This window comes from Anas acuta, chromosome Z, assembly GCF_963932015.1.
Source record: "Anas acuta chromosome Z, bAnaAcu1.1, whole genome shotgun sequence".
In the NCBI taxonomy this organism is placed as follows: domain Eukaryota; kingdom Metazoa; phylum Chordata; class Aves; order Anseriformes; family Anatidae; genus Anas; species Anas acuta.
In genome coordinates this window covers 73,979,596-73,996,061 of record NC_089017.1, presented here as the reverse complement: position 1 = coordinate 73,996,061, position 16,466 = coordinate 73,979,596, and the positions used below count along the sequence as shown (strand labels likewise).

General features: G+C 33.8%; 1 protein-coding gene across 20 annotated transcripts in view; it reads left to right on the top strand.

The window, feature by feature from the left end:
• Window positions 1-16,466, top strand: part of MEF2C (myocyte enhancer factor 2C) — a 140,176-nt gene that overhangs the window by 57,293 nt on the left and 66,417 nt on the right. For 17 of the 20 annotated variants that reach the window (XM_068667491.1, XM_068667497.1, XM_068667494.1 and 14 more), the window contains one exon: window positions 4,470-4,667. In XM_068667491.1, coding sequence (XP_068523592.1) covers window positions 4,614-4,667 — 54 coding nt within the window. In that variant the 5' untranslated portion in view covers window positions 4,470-4,613. The remainder of the gene's footprint in view (window positions 1-4,469; window positions 4,668-16,466) is intronic. The other 3 variants (XM_068667482.1, XM_068667484.1, XM_068667486.1) reach the window with 1 other exon arrangement.

The following is a 16,466-nucleotide window of genomic DNA, read 5'->3' as shown; positions in this document are numbered from 1 at the left end:
GATTTTTATTTATAATCTGATTCAAAACTCTTTTGAATAAACAGAAGGGCTTGCACACAAAGCTTTCATAGACTTTGAAGTGACTTTTGTCTTAAGATTGGAGAGAGAACAGGGACAGCATTTTTTTGTTTTTTTTTGTTTGCTTCCTTACATGATGAAAATAAAAAAAAAATTGGTTTGGTTCTTTAGTTTTAAACTAACCCATTCAGAATGCAAGCTACATAATGGAACAGGTAAATCTTGATGATGAGTTTGTTTCTTCTGTAAAGCAACCATGAAAATACTAAGCCCCCACACCTTTCAATTTAGCTGTTCTCTGGCCACCTTCTTGTTTATAAATTAAATACTGTGACTCTCCTGTTTTGATACTCCTTATTGTCCCTGGTGTGCCTTGTTCAAAGAACTCTATCTGGGGTGTTGCAGCAAAGCAGATTCAGACAGTTCTGCTCGGAGAAGGAAGTGGAGAGTTTTGGTTCCCATTTTGCACTTCTGGAACAGTTTAGGGAAGGAAGCACCTTTACACCTTTTATTGTTTGTGGTTGCTGACATCATATCCTTCCCTGCCCGCTCTGTGCGTGTTTCCTGCCATTCTATCAAGATTCTTCTGTGTTGCAGAGAAGGGATAGTGTGTGTGCATGTGTGTGTGTGTGTGCGCGCGCATGTGTATGTCTGTGCACGAGCATTCGCAGAGAGAGACAGGAGCAGTCGAATGGTCTGCTGCATTTGTCCATTAGTCTTATTCACCCTTCTCAAATCTCAGATCAATATTCTGTCAGCTATCACAGCCTCTGCCAAATCATATAGTGAACAGAAGCCCGCCAAAAATGAAGTTCCTCTTTTTGTAAGCAGTCTGATTTTTTTTTTTTCCATGTTTGGGTTTGCAAAAAGAAAAAAATGCATGTAACTATGTGTTTCTTTAAATACAAACTGCTTGCATGTAACCATGTCATTAAGTTGGAAGGTTTCTTTTATGTGGACAGTTACTTCAACAAAGCTTCTGGAATTATTTTAAGTTCTTTTTTAGATAATGAAAGTTTGCAAGTATTATTGAGTCATGTAGGATCTTCAACTTTTCTAGCTAGTGTGCTTTATTTATATTAGGGAAATACAATTTATCAGTTAATGGAAACTGAATAATTGATACTGTAGTGTTTAATCCTGCAGGAACTTTCAAAAAGTGTTAGAAGCATTGGTGAAGTCCTAAAACAGCTATGGGGATTTGTTGGTCTCGACAGTTCTTTGCATTCTGTTAGACTCGGAAGTCACCAACCTTTGAAGGTTATAACCCTTGAATCAGATGTCTAGATTCACTCATCTGAATCCAATTGATTTGGAATCAGACCAGCTATCTGCTTTATGTATGCACGTGTGCAAATGTATGTGCTGAAGACACAATTAGAACTATAGGCAGACACATATTAAGCATAGCATGTAGAGCAGTATGTGTTGGTACATATATATGTTTAAAAAGAGGAGGACAGAGATACAGGAAACTACAGCATTCTCAGATTGTTTCTAGTAGCAGTATAAATAGCAGAAGTTGTAGTTTGTTGTTTTTTCTTTTTTCCTTAAAAAAAATATTTTTTTTTTCCTTAAAAAAAAAAAGAAAGAAAAAAGAAAAAAAAAAAAAAAGAAATATATTTGCCAGACAAACTGAATACCTTTCATTTGGAATTAGACTAGTAAGCAAAAAGCAAATGGAGAGAGATTTTTTTTCAATGCAAGAAAACATAACCTGCTGCCTGTTAAAGCAGAAACATGTTTCTTTGCAAACTGTATATCAGATACATATGATCTAACACATTCTGTTTTCTCCTTCAGTTTCTCTCAGTCTGTATGATAATATTTAATAACAAGGACATCCTTGCTCCTACATCTTTGTCTACCTGCATATCCACTGCCACTTTAGATAAAGTTAGTGTGGTTAGTGGATTATTCCAGGCAATGAAGAACAAAATTCAACCATTCAACTGTTTTATGAATTATTTTAAGACAACATTGTGTAGATTGTAGGACTTGTTATGGTTCTGACTTTAAACCCTCTATAAATGTTTTTGCTGAATGTGGAATTAAAATGTATTTTGTTGAATATGGAACTGATAAATGTGTGGGAAGGACTCAACATATAGCTCCTTCACTAAAATTTGTCCTTCCTGGTCAATTTTCTCAGCATTCAGTGATTTTCTCTGAACTCACTCAGCATCGGCATCTTGATCTAGAAAGCAGCTCTCATCCTTGCTAACCCTGTCACCACTGCTCTAATCTGTCCACCGTGACCTTCCACCTTGAAGTGAATAAGAGCTTAGGCAGGCGTAGCACTGTAAGCCGATAGTGCCACTGGCTTCAGCTGAATGAAAGGAGAGGAAATTGTTCCATATGCATTTGCTGTGGATTAGTGTATTGGCTTACCATTACAGAGAAAGCCTGTTAGGCTCCTTTGGGTCCTGCATGTGCATGGGAAACACCATTCTAACTTGCTCTTTGTATCAGAGGTAAGACTGGAGGAAAAACAGGAAAGAAACCCAGTCCAAGGAAATTCAAAACTGTTTCTAAAAATAGGCTGGTTTTGTTTGTCAACACTGAGTATCAGATAAGACTGTCTCCAAGTTTTGTTTAGGAAAAAAAAAAAAAGAAAAAAAAAATTTTAGAAATAGATGTGATCAATTTTACTTTTTTTTCAAAGTTTTGGACTTTTTATTGTTGTTATTGTTGTAAATATTTCCATTATGTCTTTTTAAGCAGTGAAAAGTTCGACTCTTTTCAAAAAGTTAAAATATGGCAAAAAATGTTTGCAGCATGTACTTTTTATAAAATTGGCAATTGTCCGTGTTATATGACACATTCTGCGTTACGGTAAAGACTAACGCATGTGTAAATATGCTTAAATATAAAACATAAATATAAAAAGGAATTGATGTAAAGAAAGGCAGCAAGTGTTACACTAGAAAGTTTGTTTTGCCCAACAAATTGTTTATATCATAGTGGATAGCTAGAAAACTCAGACTGACTGGTTACTTGTTAACTTACTTTTCTTTTTAGAGTGATAGAACATTGAGCAATTTAAAGTTTAATGTATGCAGAGAAAAGCAAGAGAGAATTGAAGATTGAGTGAGGTCTAGCTTTTCTACCTCAGTAGCTTTGAATCTGAGCCAAATAATGGATTAAATGGCCAGGACATCAGTTTAGTGTTACATAACATATTGAGAGAATTTATCAGGTCGGCTGCAAGACTATAAACTTATAAATAAAGAAACACCAGCCTCTGTTTTTAATTTATTACATTTTGATTTCCAAGGTAATATTTTTAATACACAATGGAACAAATATAAAAGCACAAAAAATCATTTTAAATGATTTAGATGATAAGATTTTTTCCTCTTTTGTATTAAAAGAACTCTGTTCTCTTCTGTTCAGAATATGTAAATGTAAAAATAAGTCAAACAAAGGTAGAAGAAAAAAAGAAGAAGAAAGGCTTTTTACGTCAGAACTATATTGAACATCACTTCTGTATTTTCTTCATTTTTATCTAGTCTTGTAATGCTAAAATTTTTTGGACATGATAGAAATTAACTTTGTGATTTATGAGATTTTGTGAAGCAGGGAATGCTTACTGCAACATGTGTTTTTATCATATCTAAGTCTTCACTTTTGTGACAGAATCAGTATTGTAAACTTTGGTGAGCTAATAATGGTTTCTTACTAAAACTGTGAAAGTATTTTTCAAAACATTCTTAATTTATCATCTGTCCCTATTATTTTGTGCTGCATAGCTTCTGGTGCAAGAATTTTTATAAGGAAAGATGAACATATTTGCTGCTTATAAATCATTTGTCAGAGCCCTTTGGAATTTATGTTGAAATGAAATGAGGGAAAACACACTAACGTTTTCTTCTAGTATCTTGAATAATACTTGCTGTAATCTACATTCTTAAAGAATAAAGTTTTAAAAAGTTGGATTTAAACTAGCTGACATCTCTCATATATCAAATAGCACTTTAATAAAAGGCCATCCTATTTGCATAATGAGGGACATTATCACCTCTGCTGTCAAAACACAAGATTGTTTTCCTTTCAGAAATGAATTAGCTGGCCTACTTAGCATACATAGGTACAGAAAGGTTCATTAAGTCTCTGATTTAGCTAATTTTTCATATTACTGCAGTAAGTGATATTTAAAACCATAGGTTCTTAATTCTGTTGTTTTGCCAGTGTGTATTTCAGTCCTTTTCTTCATTTCTTGATATATTGGTGGGTTTGTCCATAAGCAGGAGGGAAACAAGAAAAAAGGAAAGAAAAAAAAAATGAATAATATTATTATGACTTCTGTAAGTTTCTTTCTAGAAACAGTACAAATTTACTATAATTTCTTGTACAGTACATTATAATTATGCTGCGTAGTTGGCTCCATATAACAACTTTCAAGAAGTTATCAATTTGGAAGTAATATTTGATTTCCTTTCTGTGTTTAGCAGGAACGGATGCAGGGGACTGTGAACTGAGTAGTGCAAGTGCTGAAGAAGGAGGCTTGTTTTGAGGAAACGGGAAAGAGGAAGAAAAGAGAAGGGAAAAATACGTAATTTTAAGGAAGAAGGAGAGAAAAAAAAACGGGGACTATGGGGAGAAAAAAGATTCAGATTACAAGGATTATGGATGAACGTAACAGACAGGTAAGCAGAAAAAATACTGGTTTTGAGCATCATAATTTTACCTCCAGGATGACTCAAGCACTCTCATAAGTGATTGAAAAGATGATAACTTTTTATAAGTGCATATACATATATATCTGTAAACAACATATGGAATACTGTCAAAGAAAAAGTACTTTTGGAAACGACCAGAAACTTCACGCACAGGTTTTCTTAAGTTTAGAAACGTATACCTAGGAATTTATTACTCAGTGCCTTGACTCTATCAAAGATGAATGTGTATCAGCAAATACTGAAATACTCTGTATTTGCTTTGACTTCAGTGAGTAATATACATGGTTAAGCACATCTGCAAGTTCTTACAGGATTCATGCTTTCAGTACTATATTTTATGAACTATTATGCTATGACTTTATTTGCAGAAGAACATTCTTCTGAATTCATAGATAACAAATTATTTTTCTACATCTTTTCAGTGTTTTTATTTTTACCTCTAGCATGTAAAAATGACACTACTTTATAAAAATCTTACAATTTATTGTCTGAACATGTATTTTATTGTCTGAACATGAATCTTAAAAAGAATTTGAATAACCTAACAAATTCTAAAATCAACATACAATACTACTGACATGTTGTATTTATAAAATAAAATCTCTCTTACTGATGCTATGGCTAAATAGAACCAACAAGATTGGTTATTTAATTAATATCACTGCTTCAAGTGAAATGACTGGGTAGCCATCACATGTTATCAACATTATCTCTGTTAGTTAAAATATGGTCATAAACTAGAGAAAGTGCTTTCCTATTTCAGAAAGATAAAATTCAACAACTGGCATTGTAAAATAAAGTCAGTGAAAAGCTGATGCTGTTTACATTTGATGTAAACAAATGGATGGATGTTTTGTTTCAAGTGGAGATTCACAAGTGTGAGAAGCTCTCCATAAAATTATGTAATGCTACTATTAGCATTCTTCATACATGTGCCTGCAATTTAGCAGTAATCAGTAGCTTTTTTGTTGTTGTTGTTTTTTAAGAAATTGATATTATGTTACTATTAGTATATTAATTATTTTCTTTTGTTCTATTAATTCCTTCATATTTCCAGGTCATTTCTTAAGAGGTGATTATGTTGTCATTAGACTTCTAGGTTTTTATAATATCATAAAAATCAATCTAGGCATAACAACGAATTATTATCTTTAAGTATTCTTTCCTCAAATTTTTAAAACCTGTAGTGTGTGTACTCACTTGTGTTCATGACATAAAATCACACTTAAAAGCAAAAACTATGTGATTTTTGTTTGTTTGTTTGTTTTTGTTTCTTTCTTTTTTTTTTTTTCCCTGATGGTTTCCTGTTGCTGTGGGCCAAGCCAAGAAGCAATAATTCTATCAAGATAAATACAGCACTGTTTCTGTTTTAATTATTTTATAGCTTGGAATTGAAATTGGATTTGAAATATTGAACTGCATTTATCATTAAACATTAAGACACCAGTTGTTCAGAACTTTGCCACGCTGCCAGGTTTTCTTTATAAAGTGAATCTGAATTATCATATTGCAAATAATATTGAAAAATTTTGCTATTATGGAAAATTATTTACTCAAATATAATATTTATGGAGAACGTAATCCCCAGTTTTGCACAAGATATATTTTTCAATAGGCTAAATTTACTTTAAAAATAAATACAGCTAGTGTTTCAAGTAAATTACTGTAGAGTTTCAAAGCTTCTATGACCAGCATTCAGTTCTAATAATCATCAATAAAACTAAAATGCTAGAATATGAACAACTGTGGTGCTAGTACACAAAGTGTTTATCTTGCTAGTATTTGATAATTTCCATCATTTTGATTAGTCAGATAAACTGTCAAGCTGAATGTATAGATTTACCTTACTTTACTCTATATAATTGGCTTGACTCTGCTTCTCATTTCTAATAATATACTGAAACATAATTTAGAAAGAAATTCTAATGACTTTATCCTTTTTGCATATAGTTCCCTTATTTAAAGCTCAGTGAAGCCATTGAAAAGATTTCCACTGATTCATTTGGACAATAGCATCAGGCTTTTCAGTTTTAGAGATATATATACGATTAAACACAACTAGCTTTTCGCTAATAGTTGGTTATACTTTTAACTATTTTTAAGAGATATACTGTTTCATAAGCCTCACTATGTCTTCAAATATAATGTATCCCGTGAGCCATTGCTGCTTATGTTAGAAGGTCCATCAGTTGATTTGTTTTCTAACTTATACACATACAGTAACCTTAAAACAGTAACTGGTTTATATTGTTGTTGTTGTTTTTTTTTGTTGTTGTTGTTATTTGATGACATAAGTATCCTGAAAGAACAGCACAGATTAAAAGTTGCACAAAATAAACAAATAAATAAAGGTTTTGATTAATAAAATTAAGGTACCAGCTAAAGCACAGTTCTGCAACACTTATTTGTAACTCCACTTACCTGGATATGGATGAAGGACTATTCCATTTACAAAACTGTTCTGTTTTGTTTCCCTTCTTACCACCTGTCCTAAACATGTTCACAAAAGCAGCAGCAAATCAGTTGACTTGAAACTGTATTGTTGTTTTTGTTTTGTTTTGTTTTTTAATGCAAACCTAGTATGGTATCACAAGTATAAGGCATGTAAAATGGGAACATGATGTACATAACTGTGCATCCTCAGCATAATCAATCGCATGGATTCTCAATCAGGACAGCACACATAGAAATATGCAAAGCGTGTATTGAACCAGTGGCGATAGCTAAAGTTGAATTCTTCTGAATTCCCTCTCTGCAAGGATGAATCTTTTTAGATAACACAGTTTGTGCAAAAAAAATTTAAACCACTACAAGGCCTGTGGGAGGTAATTGCTGTCCTTGCTTTTCTACTAATTTGCCCAGTGTCCTGACTAGCTCTTTAGGCTAACCATTGAATGGGGTCCTTGTTCTCTCCGTATAACAGCTGTTTTCTTCCACACTACTGTAGCAGGAGACTCCCCTACTGTTCAAAGGGCTTGTACAAGTGGATAGGGAAGGACAAAAATAGTGCTGACCTCCCTTCAAGAGGATTTCTAGAGCAAGTCCAGTTGGTTGGATTTGTGTACTTTAGTGACCAAACTGTTAATAAATGTAAGTTGACAACGTGAAAAGAGTTATATGTCTCTGGCTGCAAATCTCATGGAAATGTGCAATATGCTGTGGGATCTGTAGTTTTCCAGAAACTATCTGAAAATTCAAAATGCTGGGAAAACTACTGCAACCTCAGTTAGGCCTCAACCTACTGATAGAGGCCCAGTCCTGTAATGCTGGACTGTGCAAGAGCTATGTCATTGACTTCAGTGAGTGAAGAATTCAGTCTTTTAACTAGGAGGAGTCATTAATTTAATGTTGCTTCATGTGGGCTGCCAGTTGGCTATATTTTCCTGGCTGTCATAGTTACTGTGTGATGACAAAGGCAGCAAGGATGTTTGAATCTTCTGTGATTAACCCCAGTTGTGCAATTTTCATAAATGCCCATCTGAAAAAATCCCTCTCACTCCGCTTCTAGCCAGAGAGAGACAGAGTATAAATAACGGACAGGGTTAGAGTGTATATTTATTTGGGTATTTTGGTTACCATCATGGTCTTAAATGTAAATTAAAATTCTCAAGAGAATCCTGTTATAAATAGTCAATATGACTAGACACTTTCTTGTTCCTATTATGACGCTGGGTATGTACTCTTCATAAGTATGGAATAAATTGCTGCTGTTGTTGCTTGGGCTCATGAAATTATGGTAATCTTGACTACCACCCACCAGGGTCAACTGTATACATGATGTTAGTTGTACCACCAATAGAACTGATAGCCAAAAATTTTAGAACTGAAAATGGATGTTGAAAGCTCCTGACAGCTACAAGTTCAGTATGCAGAAATTGCCATTAAACACATTGGTGAAGGCTGCTATGAAGAATTCTGGATTACTTAAAAAAATAAATAAATAAAAAAAGAGGAAGGGATTTGCAAAGACGTGGGTGAAAATTATTTTCATGGTTTTTTAACTAAAAAAAAAAAAGAAAGTAGTTCTGTCATTGTCAGCATATGAAAGAGAAATTGCATTCAGTCTCCTCAGAAAAGTCCTTATAAATTTTCTATTCATTTTTCAACAGTTTGAAATTTTTTGTTAGCTTTTGTGAAGGCCTTTTGTGGTCTACTGTAGGCTGGGATCATCTGAAATTTCCTTCACAACAGTCCAGACAGGGCTTAAAATAAATAGGTGTAATGACGTAATGATATTGTATTACTACTATACAAGATCACTTGCAAAATGTCTTGTTAAATCCATGGTCTGAGAGCTAAACCCAGAGGTACATTGACTCAGGAAAGAGGGCTGGTTAACCCTTTGGCATTCTGGCTTCAGGTCTGGAATACCCTCTGATTTTAATATGCTGATTTTTCTAGTTTGTATCCAGAAAGATCTATTCTTATATGGTGATCACTCTGATCACCTTGATCATTAGTTCTACATTTATTTTTCCTGCTTCTGAAGCACACTAGTGATGGATTCATGGTTAAAACTGAGTTGAACTTATCACACTGTTTAAAACTCTCCCAATTTGTAATGAGTTGCTGGGGTCTCAAGTTTTATTAAATACCATAGGAAGTGTATATTTCTATATCAAGGTACTTAAATATTTAAAACACCCTTTTAAAGTATCACGTCTAAGTAATTATATGGGATATTACAGTAATAAACACTCACTACTTAACTTTTTCATGAATAGACTTTTTTATCATCCTTTGATTCCAGCAGATCTGTAAAGTTGTAAAACAAGACTGACTGCAGCTATCAGCACCACAGAGAACAAATTAAGGCAGATAAGTAAAGTGAGGTTATGGAACAGGGGAAGAATATCCTAGAGGGAAATGACCATTTGCAGGAAGACCTAGATTTGGTCTACTGACTTCGATACCTAATGCTGCTAGTTTCGAAACTAATTTCAGCCTCATGCATCTATTTTTATCTATGCTTCACTTCTATTTAAAAGCAAAGAGTAAGAGACTGTCAGCTGAATCAGAAACTCCCCTGTAGAAACAGAGAAAATCATGGCATGTTAGTACTAACATGAACGTGAACTATACAAGAAACTTTTTTTCTATCAATTTCCTGATATTTTCAGTCTCAATTTTACTCAGGATTAGAAATTGTGTGATTTCCACACGCGCACACACACACACACACACACACACACACACACACACCCTAGAGAATGTTTCCATATAAAGCCATAGATGCTTATCTCTGCAACAAGCATCATTCTGTTCAATGAACCATTGTCTTAATCATGACATATCCTTTATCTTTTACATATTTGAATTACCTTGCTTGCTTGCTTGCTTACATTAAATTGTACACAGTAAAGCATGTCACAAAATATGTTTTAGCATTACAGTTAGACCACATTTCTGTTTTGTTGTTGTTGTTTTGTTTTGTTTTTCAGGGGTAAATTTAGGCTTCCATTAGCAAAGAATACAATCCCAAGTTTTAATGACTCCAAAACTGTAGCGATCTTTAAACATTGAGACAGCATTTTTCACATTGCATGAGACTACCTGAGAAGTAAAGTTGGAAGAGAGCTGCTGATCTGAACCATGCATTTCGAGAATGCCTTATATTTCAGCTTAAGTGTGCTTGTATTGCAAATGTATGTTCTGAGCATAATTTAAAGTGAATTAGCATAAGGTAAATATTTAGGTCAAATTACTTTCAATTTTAAGTGTGAGCAAGAAGCCTAAGGAGAGAGCAATAGTGAATGAGGCATCTGCCAGCACAGCAGAGCTGAAAACCAGTGCAGACAGAGGCACGGCCTTGCTGTCTTGCAAGGAATGGCTTGGAAAGCCCTGAGGGAGAAAGAGCTGGAGGTGGGAAGCAGAACTGAAGCCATTGTAGAGAGGAAGAAGTTACACTCTTCCTGTTATGACAGGAAATGCAGACAAATGTGCTTCCTGACCATTTGCTCAGCAGGGAATGAAATATTCTTTGACCTTTACCTTATGAACATTTAAGCAGCACAGAACTAGTAAACATGTTTTTTAGCCTAAACATCTATTTGTACCTGCCTGAACTGGTGTAGCATATCAAAAAAAAAAAAAAAAAAAAAAAAAAAAAATTAGTTGTATTAGTTTTCTTGAGTATTGTGTATTTGATACTGTGGTTTTGATAAAGATGATTATTTCATAAATATGAACTCTTTACCTAAAATACATATGTATATGTACATCTGTATGTAATGAAATTAATCTTATCTCTCTGATTCAACAAAGAAAGTGATGTATCAGAGATTAACTATTATTATTCTTGCTTCCCTGACTGTTTTTAGATCTTAATTTGTAATTTAAAGTGGGAAGCGTAACCTACTAATTTCTGAGTTGTGGTATCATCTGTTAATTAACACTTGTTCCAATTATCCCTCCTCTCTTGATTTACAATGGAAAAATTCATTTCAAAGATCCACCATGATGTGTAGGATTTGGGCAGACTGAACAGTATCACTATTTTAAGTTTTTGATCTGTTATTTATGTACTGATATACTAAAAATGGGACATAACAAAGGAGTACAAAACCTTCTTTTTTGAAGAAATTAATCATGAACGTTTTATTTGTTATAGCTATAATTTTAGGGCATCCTGCTTAGAACTCCTCTTTATCTGGACTATTCAGCAAGTTGTAGCTCAATATGCTTGAGGCTTTCCAAGACAATAGCTCTTTTACCAGCATAAATCACTGCTGTCTCATCCCTGTAAATTATGCTGGAGGGTAACAAGAATATGGAAGCAGGCTGCTGAAGGGTTCTTCACTGCTCTTTAAAGAGCCTTTCATTTAATACGACATGCCTAAGCGTTGCATAAAGAGAGGTTTGTCTAGAGCGAATCCTGCACTGGTGCTTCTTCCCAGGCCCACTGAGTGCTGCTGTAAAGATTGTTGCAGCCAAGGCTCATCATATGACAAACAGCTCTAAACACAAATCAAATAGGAGGAAGTGGAAGAAAAAAATACGACAAGAGCTCTTGCCTCTCTGGTAGTGATTTGGGTTTTCAACATACGGTAGGATTAGGTGCCTGACAGTGCATTTTAGTCAAGAGCCCTTTGGTTTATACGTTGCCTTTATTTTTGTTGAAAGTTAGGTAGGTTGCTCACATAGTACCTCCTATTTGTCACATGTCTTTTATCCGCCATGCCTACTCCAGTCCTGGTGTCAAAAATTTAGACATTCTGGATGAAATAAGGAGAAAGAGAATCGTATTTCTTACTGACCAGGCAGTATCTGTAACAGATACTTCTATGCATCAGTCGTCCCTGTTTTTCACTAGTCACTCACACATGTTTAATGGCAGGAAACATACATAGGAAGTATTATGTGCACAGTCCCTGTTTCTCTCATTTTCCTATGTCAGCAACTGTATATCTTTATAATCAGGATAGGAATAAGTAAGGGGAACACTGATGCTTTACCACAGACTGGACTGAATTGCTTGAAAGATCACAGGACTGCTACTTTCAAACCAGAAAATGTTAGCATATATGATATGATTGTTAGTGATGAATATGGAGTACTCATAATAGTATCAGTGTAATGGCTTGGCCATCTAAAATCAGCCTCTCAGAGTGTGTGAGGTTTCAGAAGAAGGACTGGAAGGGCCTGAATTTAAAGAGATAGATAGATAGATAGATAGATAGATAGATAGATAGATAGATAGATAGATAAACACATAAAGTGTCCCTGAAGGCTGGGAGTGTTTGTAGTTGTTTCTGTCCCTCTAGTGATGAATTAGCATCTATAAGAAGCTCACTCTTCTTATTACAGCTGAATAAAGACCATTGCCAGTGACCACTGTTACCATTGACTAGTAGACTATCTGGTTTGAAAAACGGGATGGAGTCATTCACACGTGCACATATAAACACATTTAAATTTCAGGACATGAATGAATTCTTATTCATAATCAAAAAACATTACCTTCTAGTGTATTTAGTTTTAGTAAATTTTGGTTACTAGAGATTAAGTAAGAAAGGCTGCCTCTGGGCCAAATTACCAACTAAATGGAACATATCACAGTGTATGCTCATGTAGCCATGTATTCAGGCTGTCTACAGTGACTAGTCCATCAAATATCCATCAGAAGACTCTTGCATCTTTATGCCTGAAAAGCTAGCTGAGAAGTGTTTCCATCTTGCTAAAGAACCAGAGCTGAAGTGGAAAGATGTCCTTTTAACAGTCCTCTTCTGTAAATGTCTTTCCTTTAGCACATACTGTAGGTTTCATCTTTAGCCAGAATTTAATCTGAAATGTATAAAAAACTTACCTTGACTTATATCAAGGAAGTTGGAAGCTCACTCCATCACTGTGTTTTTAATTTTCCCAATATTTGAAAACAGCGTCTGTAAAGTCATAAGCATTTATATTTCTTCACATACAAAAATGCTGCAGGATTTAGTAACCTAACTTTTAGGTACCACTATTCCTGTTAAGACAATGGTTTTAAGTTTTTTAAAGTGAACTTTAAATAAATAAATGAATTATAGTGTTAAGATAGTGGTAGTACTAGGCTAGTCTTTGTTTTTGTTGTTGTTAATGTACAGGGTTGGAATTCAGTTATTTTTTCTCATGTTTAAGAGGCAAGTGTGGTACTCTCTACACACTGCTCTTTTTGCAATACATTTTAAACTATGCATAAAAAAGCCTCATAAAAGTATTTAGGAACAGTGTCACTATTTCAAACCTTGTGTTTTATATATACATGCTTAAAGGGTTTGAAAAACTGTTGAACACTGGTCTCTTATCTATTCCACTTCCTCCCTCCACTCCACTTTCATTCCTCCCAATTCTCACACCAACGTTATAAAATACTATAGCCCACAAAGAGAAGGACTTCATACATTGCCTATCACACTTCTAAAAATCAGAAAAATTATAACCTGAAAAAGATCTGAGAATTATCAGTGGTTTAGACAACAGACATAATTAATCATATCTTAATTAATATTTATAGAAAAGAATATTTAAGTGTTTTGATTCTTGCCACTGGAAAAAAAAAAAAGTTAAATATTAAGCAGGTACTATTGAAATGCATGCAGTATTTTGTTTATACTTTTTTCAAATAAGTTGATGAATTGTCACATTGTACGTGTGTTTACTTTCAGTCTCACTAATGCTCTTTATGTCAAATGACAAAATTAAATTGTAAGCTGATATACGGTACTATCATGACTGAAAATTTTGAATGCAGTATAGGACATTGAGACCATGTGACCACTCAGATTTTTGGTACTGTGCAGCTACTCCAAAGCTCATGTGGACTGTGTGTGTCTTGTTCATTTTCAGCGCTGAATCAGTTCAAGAAAAAGTGAAGGATGAGCATCTTAAGAGATGATTTCATGCCTTCCCAATAGACAAAAAAAAAAAAAATGTTTTAAATAATTTGTGTTATTTTTTACTACTTGGATTTTTTTTTTTTTGCAATACTATAATACTGTATGCTATCATAACAAAGTTTATTAGATACTTCTAGGTTACTTGAGTATGATTAGCATAACAAATGGTTAACAAATTCATACTATAGAGAGAAGCTAAGCAATAAAGATATTGCCTCCTTCTATAGCTCACCAAAATATTATGAAGTATGGAAAAGAAGTTTGTTCATCTTACTTAGGTAGCCACATAGAAGAGAGTATGAAAGATGGCCATTTGTTTCTATATGACTTGAAGAGAATTCTTAATATTTCCTGAGGTTGCGGACCTTTCTTTATACATTTGAAAATACAGGTTGACTCATAGAAACTGTTGTAAAATCAAGTTAATTTATATATATATGAATATGCAATATATATACATAAAGATATGACACAATGAATAGCATATTTGAAAGGAAAAGTAATATTGCAGATCACTGCACAGACAGTGATTGCTTTTAATGCACCAAGCAGCAGTGGCTAAAATATTATCTGATAGATTTTGAAAATATTTGAAAGATCTAGAAGTTAAGTGCAAATCAAATTCAGAGAAATTAAGATTATGTTTTAAATAAAGGGAAAAAAAAAGAAAAAAAATACAACAGCAACAACAAAAAAAAGTCTAGCTTATCTCTTGTTCTTTTTTCAGTTTCCACAAAAAGGAACTCTAACCAGTATCATTCTGGGGATAAGTATTATGAAATAAGTATGTGCTATGCAGCACAGCTGTGTGGTTACTCTAAATGTTCAGGAGGACCTAACAGTAAACACAAACAGTGGCTTTAAAGATATTTCTGTACTGGAGTGTACTTTGATGGTAAGAAGCTGTAACATGCTAAATTCTGAGGTTTATGTGCAACAGAAACCATACTGTGTAGAGACACTCCACCTACAGCACTGTGGTCAAAAAGTTGATTGAAAGGCATTTTAGATGCAGAAAAATATGTTGAGTTAGTCCATTTTATTTTCTGTATGTTTAGCTTTTTCTAAATGTTAAACATATATATTTGTTTCAACAAATACATTGCAATTTTCTGTAATCACAGAAAACATTAAAGCAGTATTTGGAATGCTAGTCTATTTTTCAGAATTTGAATGATGTTTTGTTACCTATCACATTATTAATTCCAAATATCAAAAGCTATTGAGACAGACAAATTTAGATAAAATTTACAATCAACTATACAATCAACTATACATACTTGAGACCAGGACTGTGGAAAATGTGTTTATAAAATGCGTTTATAAAATGCTTGAATAATTGCACTTAATAGCAGTCCATCTTTCTTAAGAGTACATTGACAGAGGCTAAAGAGATGGAAATGACAAGAAAAGGAATGATATTCGATATACATTTGGGAGAATACCTGTTCATACATAGAGTCTTATCTTTTTGGGATGGGCTAACAAATAGGGATTAGAGGTCACGTTTTCCAAGGCATGATCTGGTGGGATCGTAAGGTAGGCTGGGGCTGCAGTTAGCATTAACCTGCATTAGGAGTATGGCAAGATGAAACAGCAGACTTACGAACTGCATAGAAAGGAATCTTCTTGCCACAGTGTTAAAGTGCAGAGATACTACTCATTAAGAAACTGAGCAACAAGTATGGGATTGGGCTGATTTACAAACTTGGTTTGTGATCACCTGTCCTTGCTGTATCAAATATCCTGTCTACATATTAAATTTGATTAGTTATAGCCTTAGCAAAACCATATTTTATCTGAAAAAAAATATTTTCACTCAAAATTATTGGAGAGGAAAATAGATGTAAAAAATTCACAGTTATTGCATGCACTTGGTAGGAATTGCGTACATGAAGAAACAGAACAAAGAGAAACAAATTCAAGCATATGATTAGCTAAAGCAACTAATGGACTTTTTTTATTCTAAGCCACATGTCTTACTGGAGCTTGTAAGCTAGTGCAGAAAAGAAAGAAGAAAAGCATTTATATGCTGTGCAGAATCTTTCTTTGTCAAAAGGACAAGTTATAGTTATGTAGTTGGAAAGTTATAGTTATGTAGAGTTCAGATGTTTTTCCTACTGCCTAGGCTTTCATGAAGTGTTAGGACATTAGCTGACCTACTCAGAAAGCTATGCATATCCCTGCTTTTACCTCTATAACATGACCCAAAGTCCTTTGTACTAAAAAATGTCAGTACATATTTCTGAGCATTTAATTTGAAAAGAGATAAAGTGTGATGCATCTGTGTATTAAAAAAAAAAAAAAAGACCTTATTTAAAGATGGTATTACTTGCTGGAAAACTAATGTTCTTCATTCTTTCTTTATATTTTTCATTTTTCAAATAAGAAC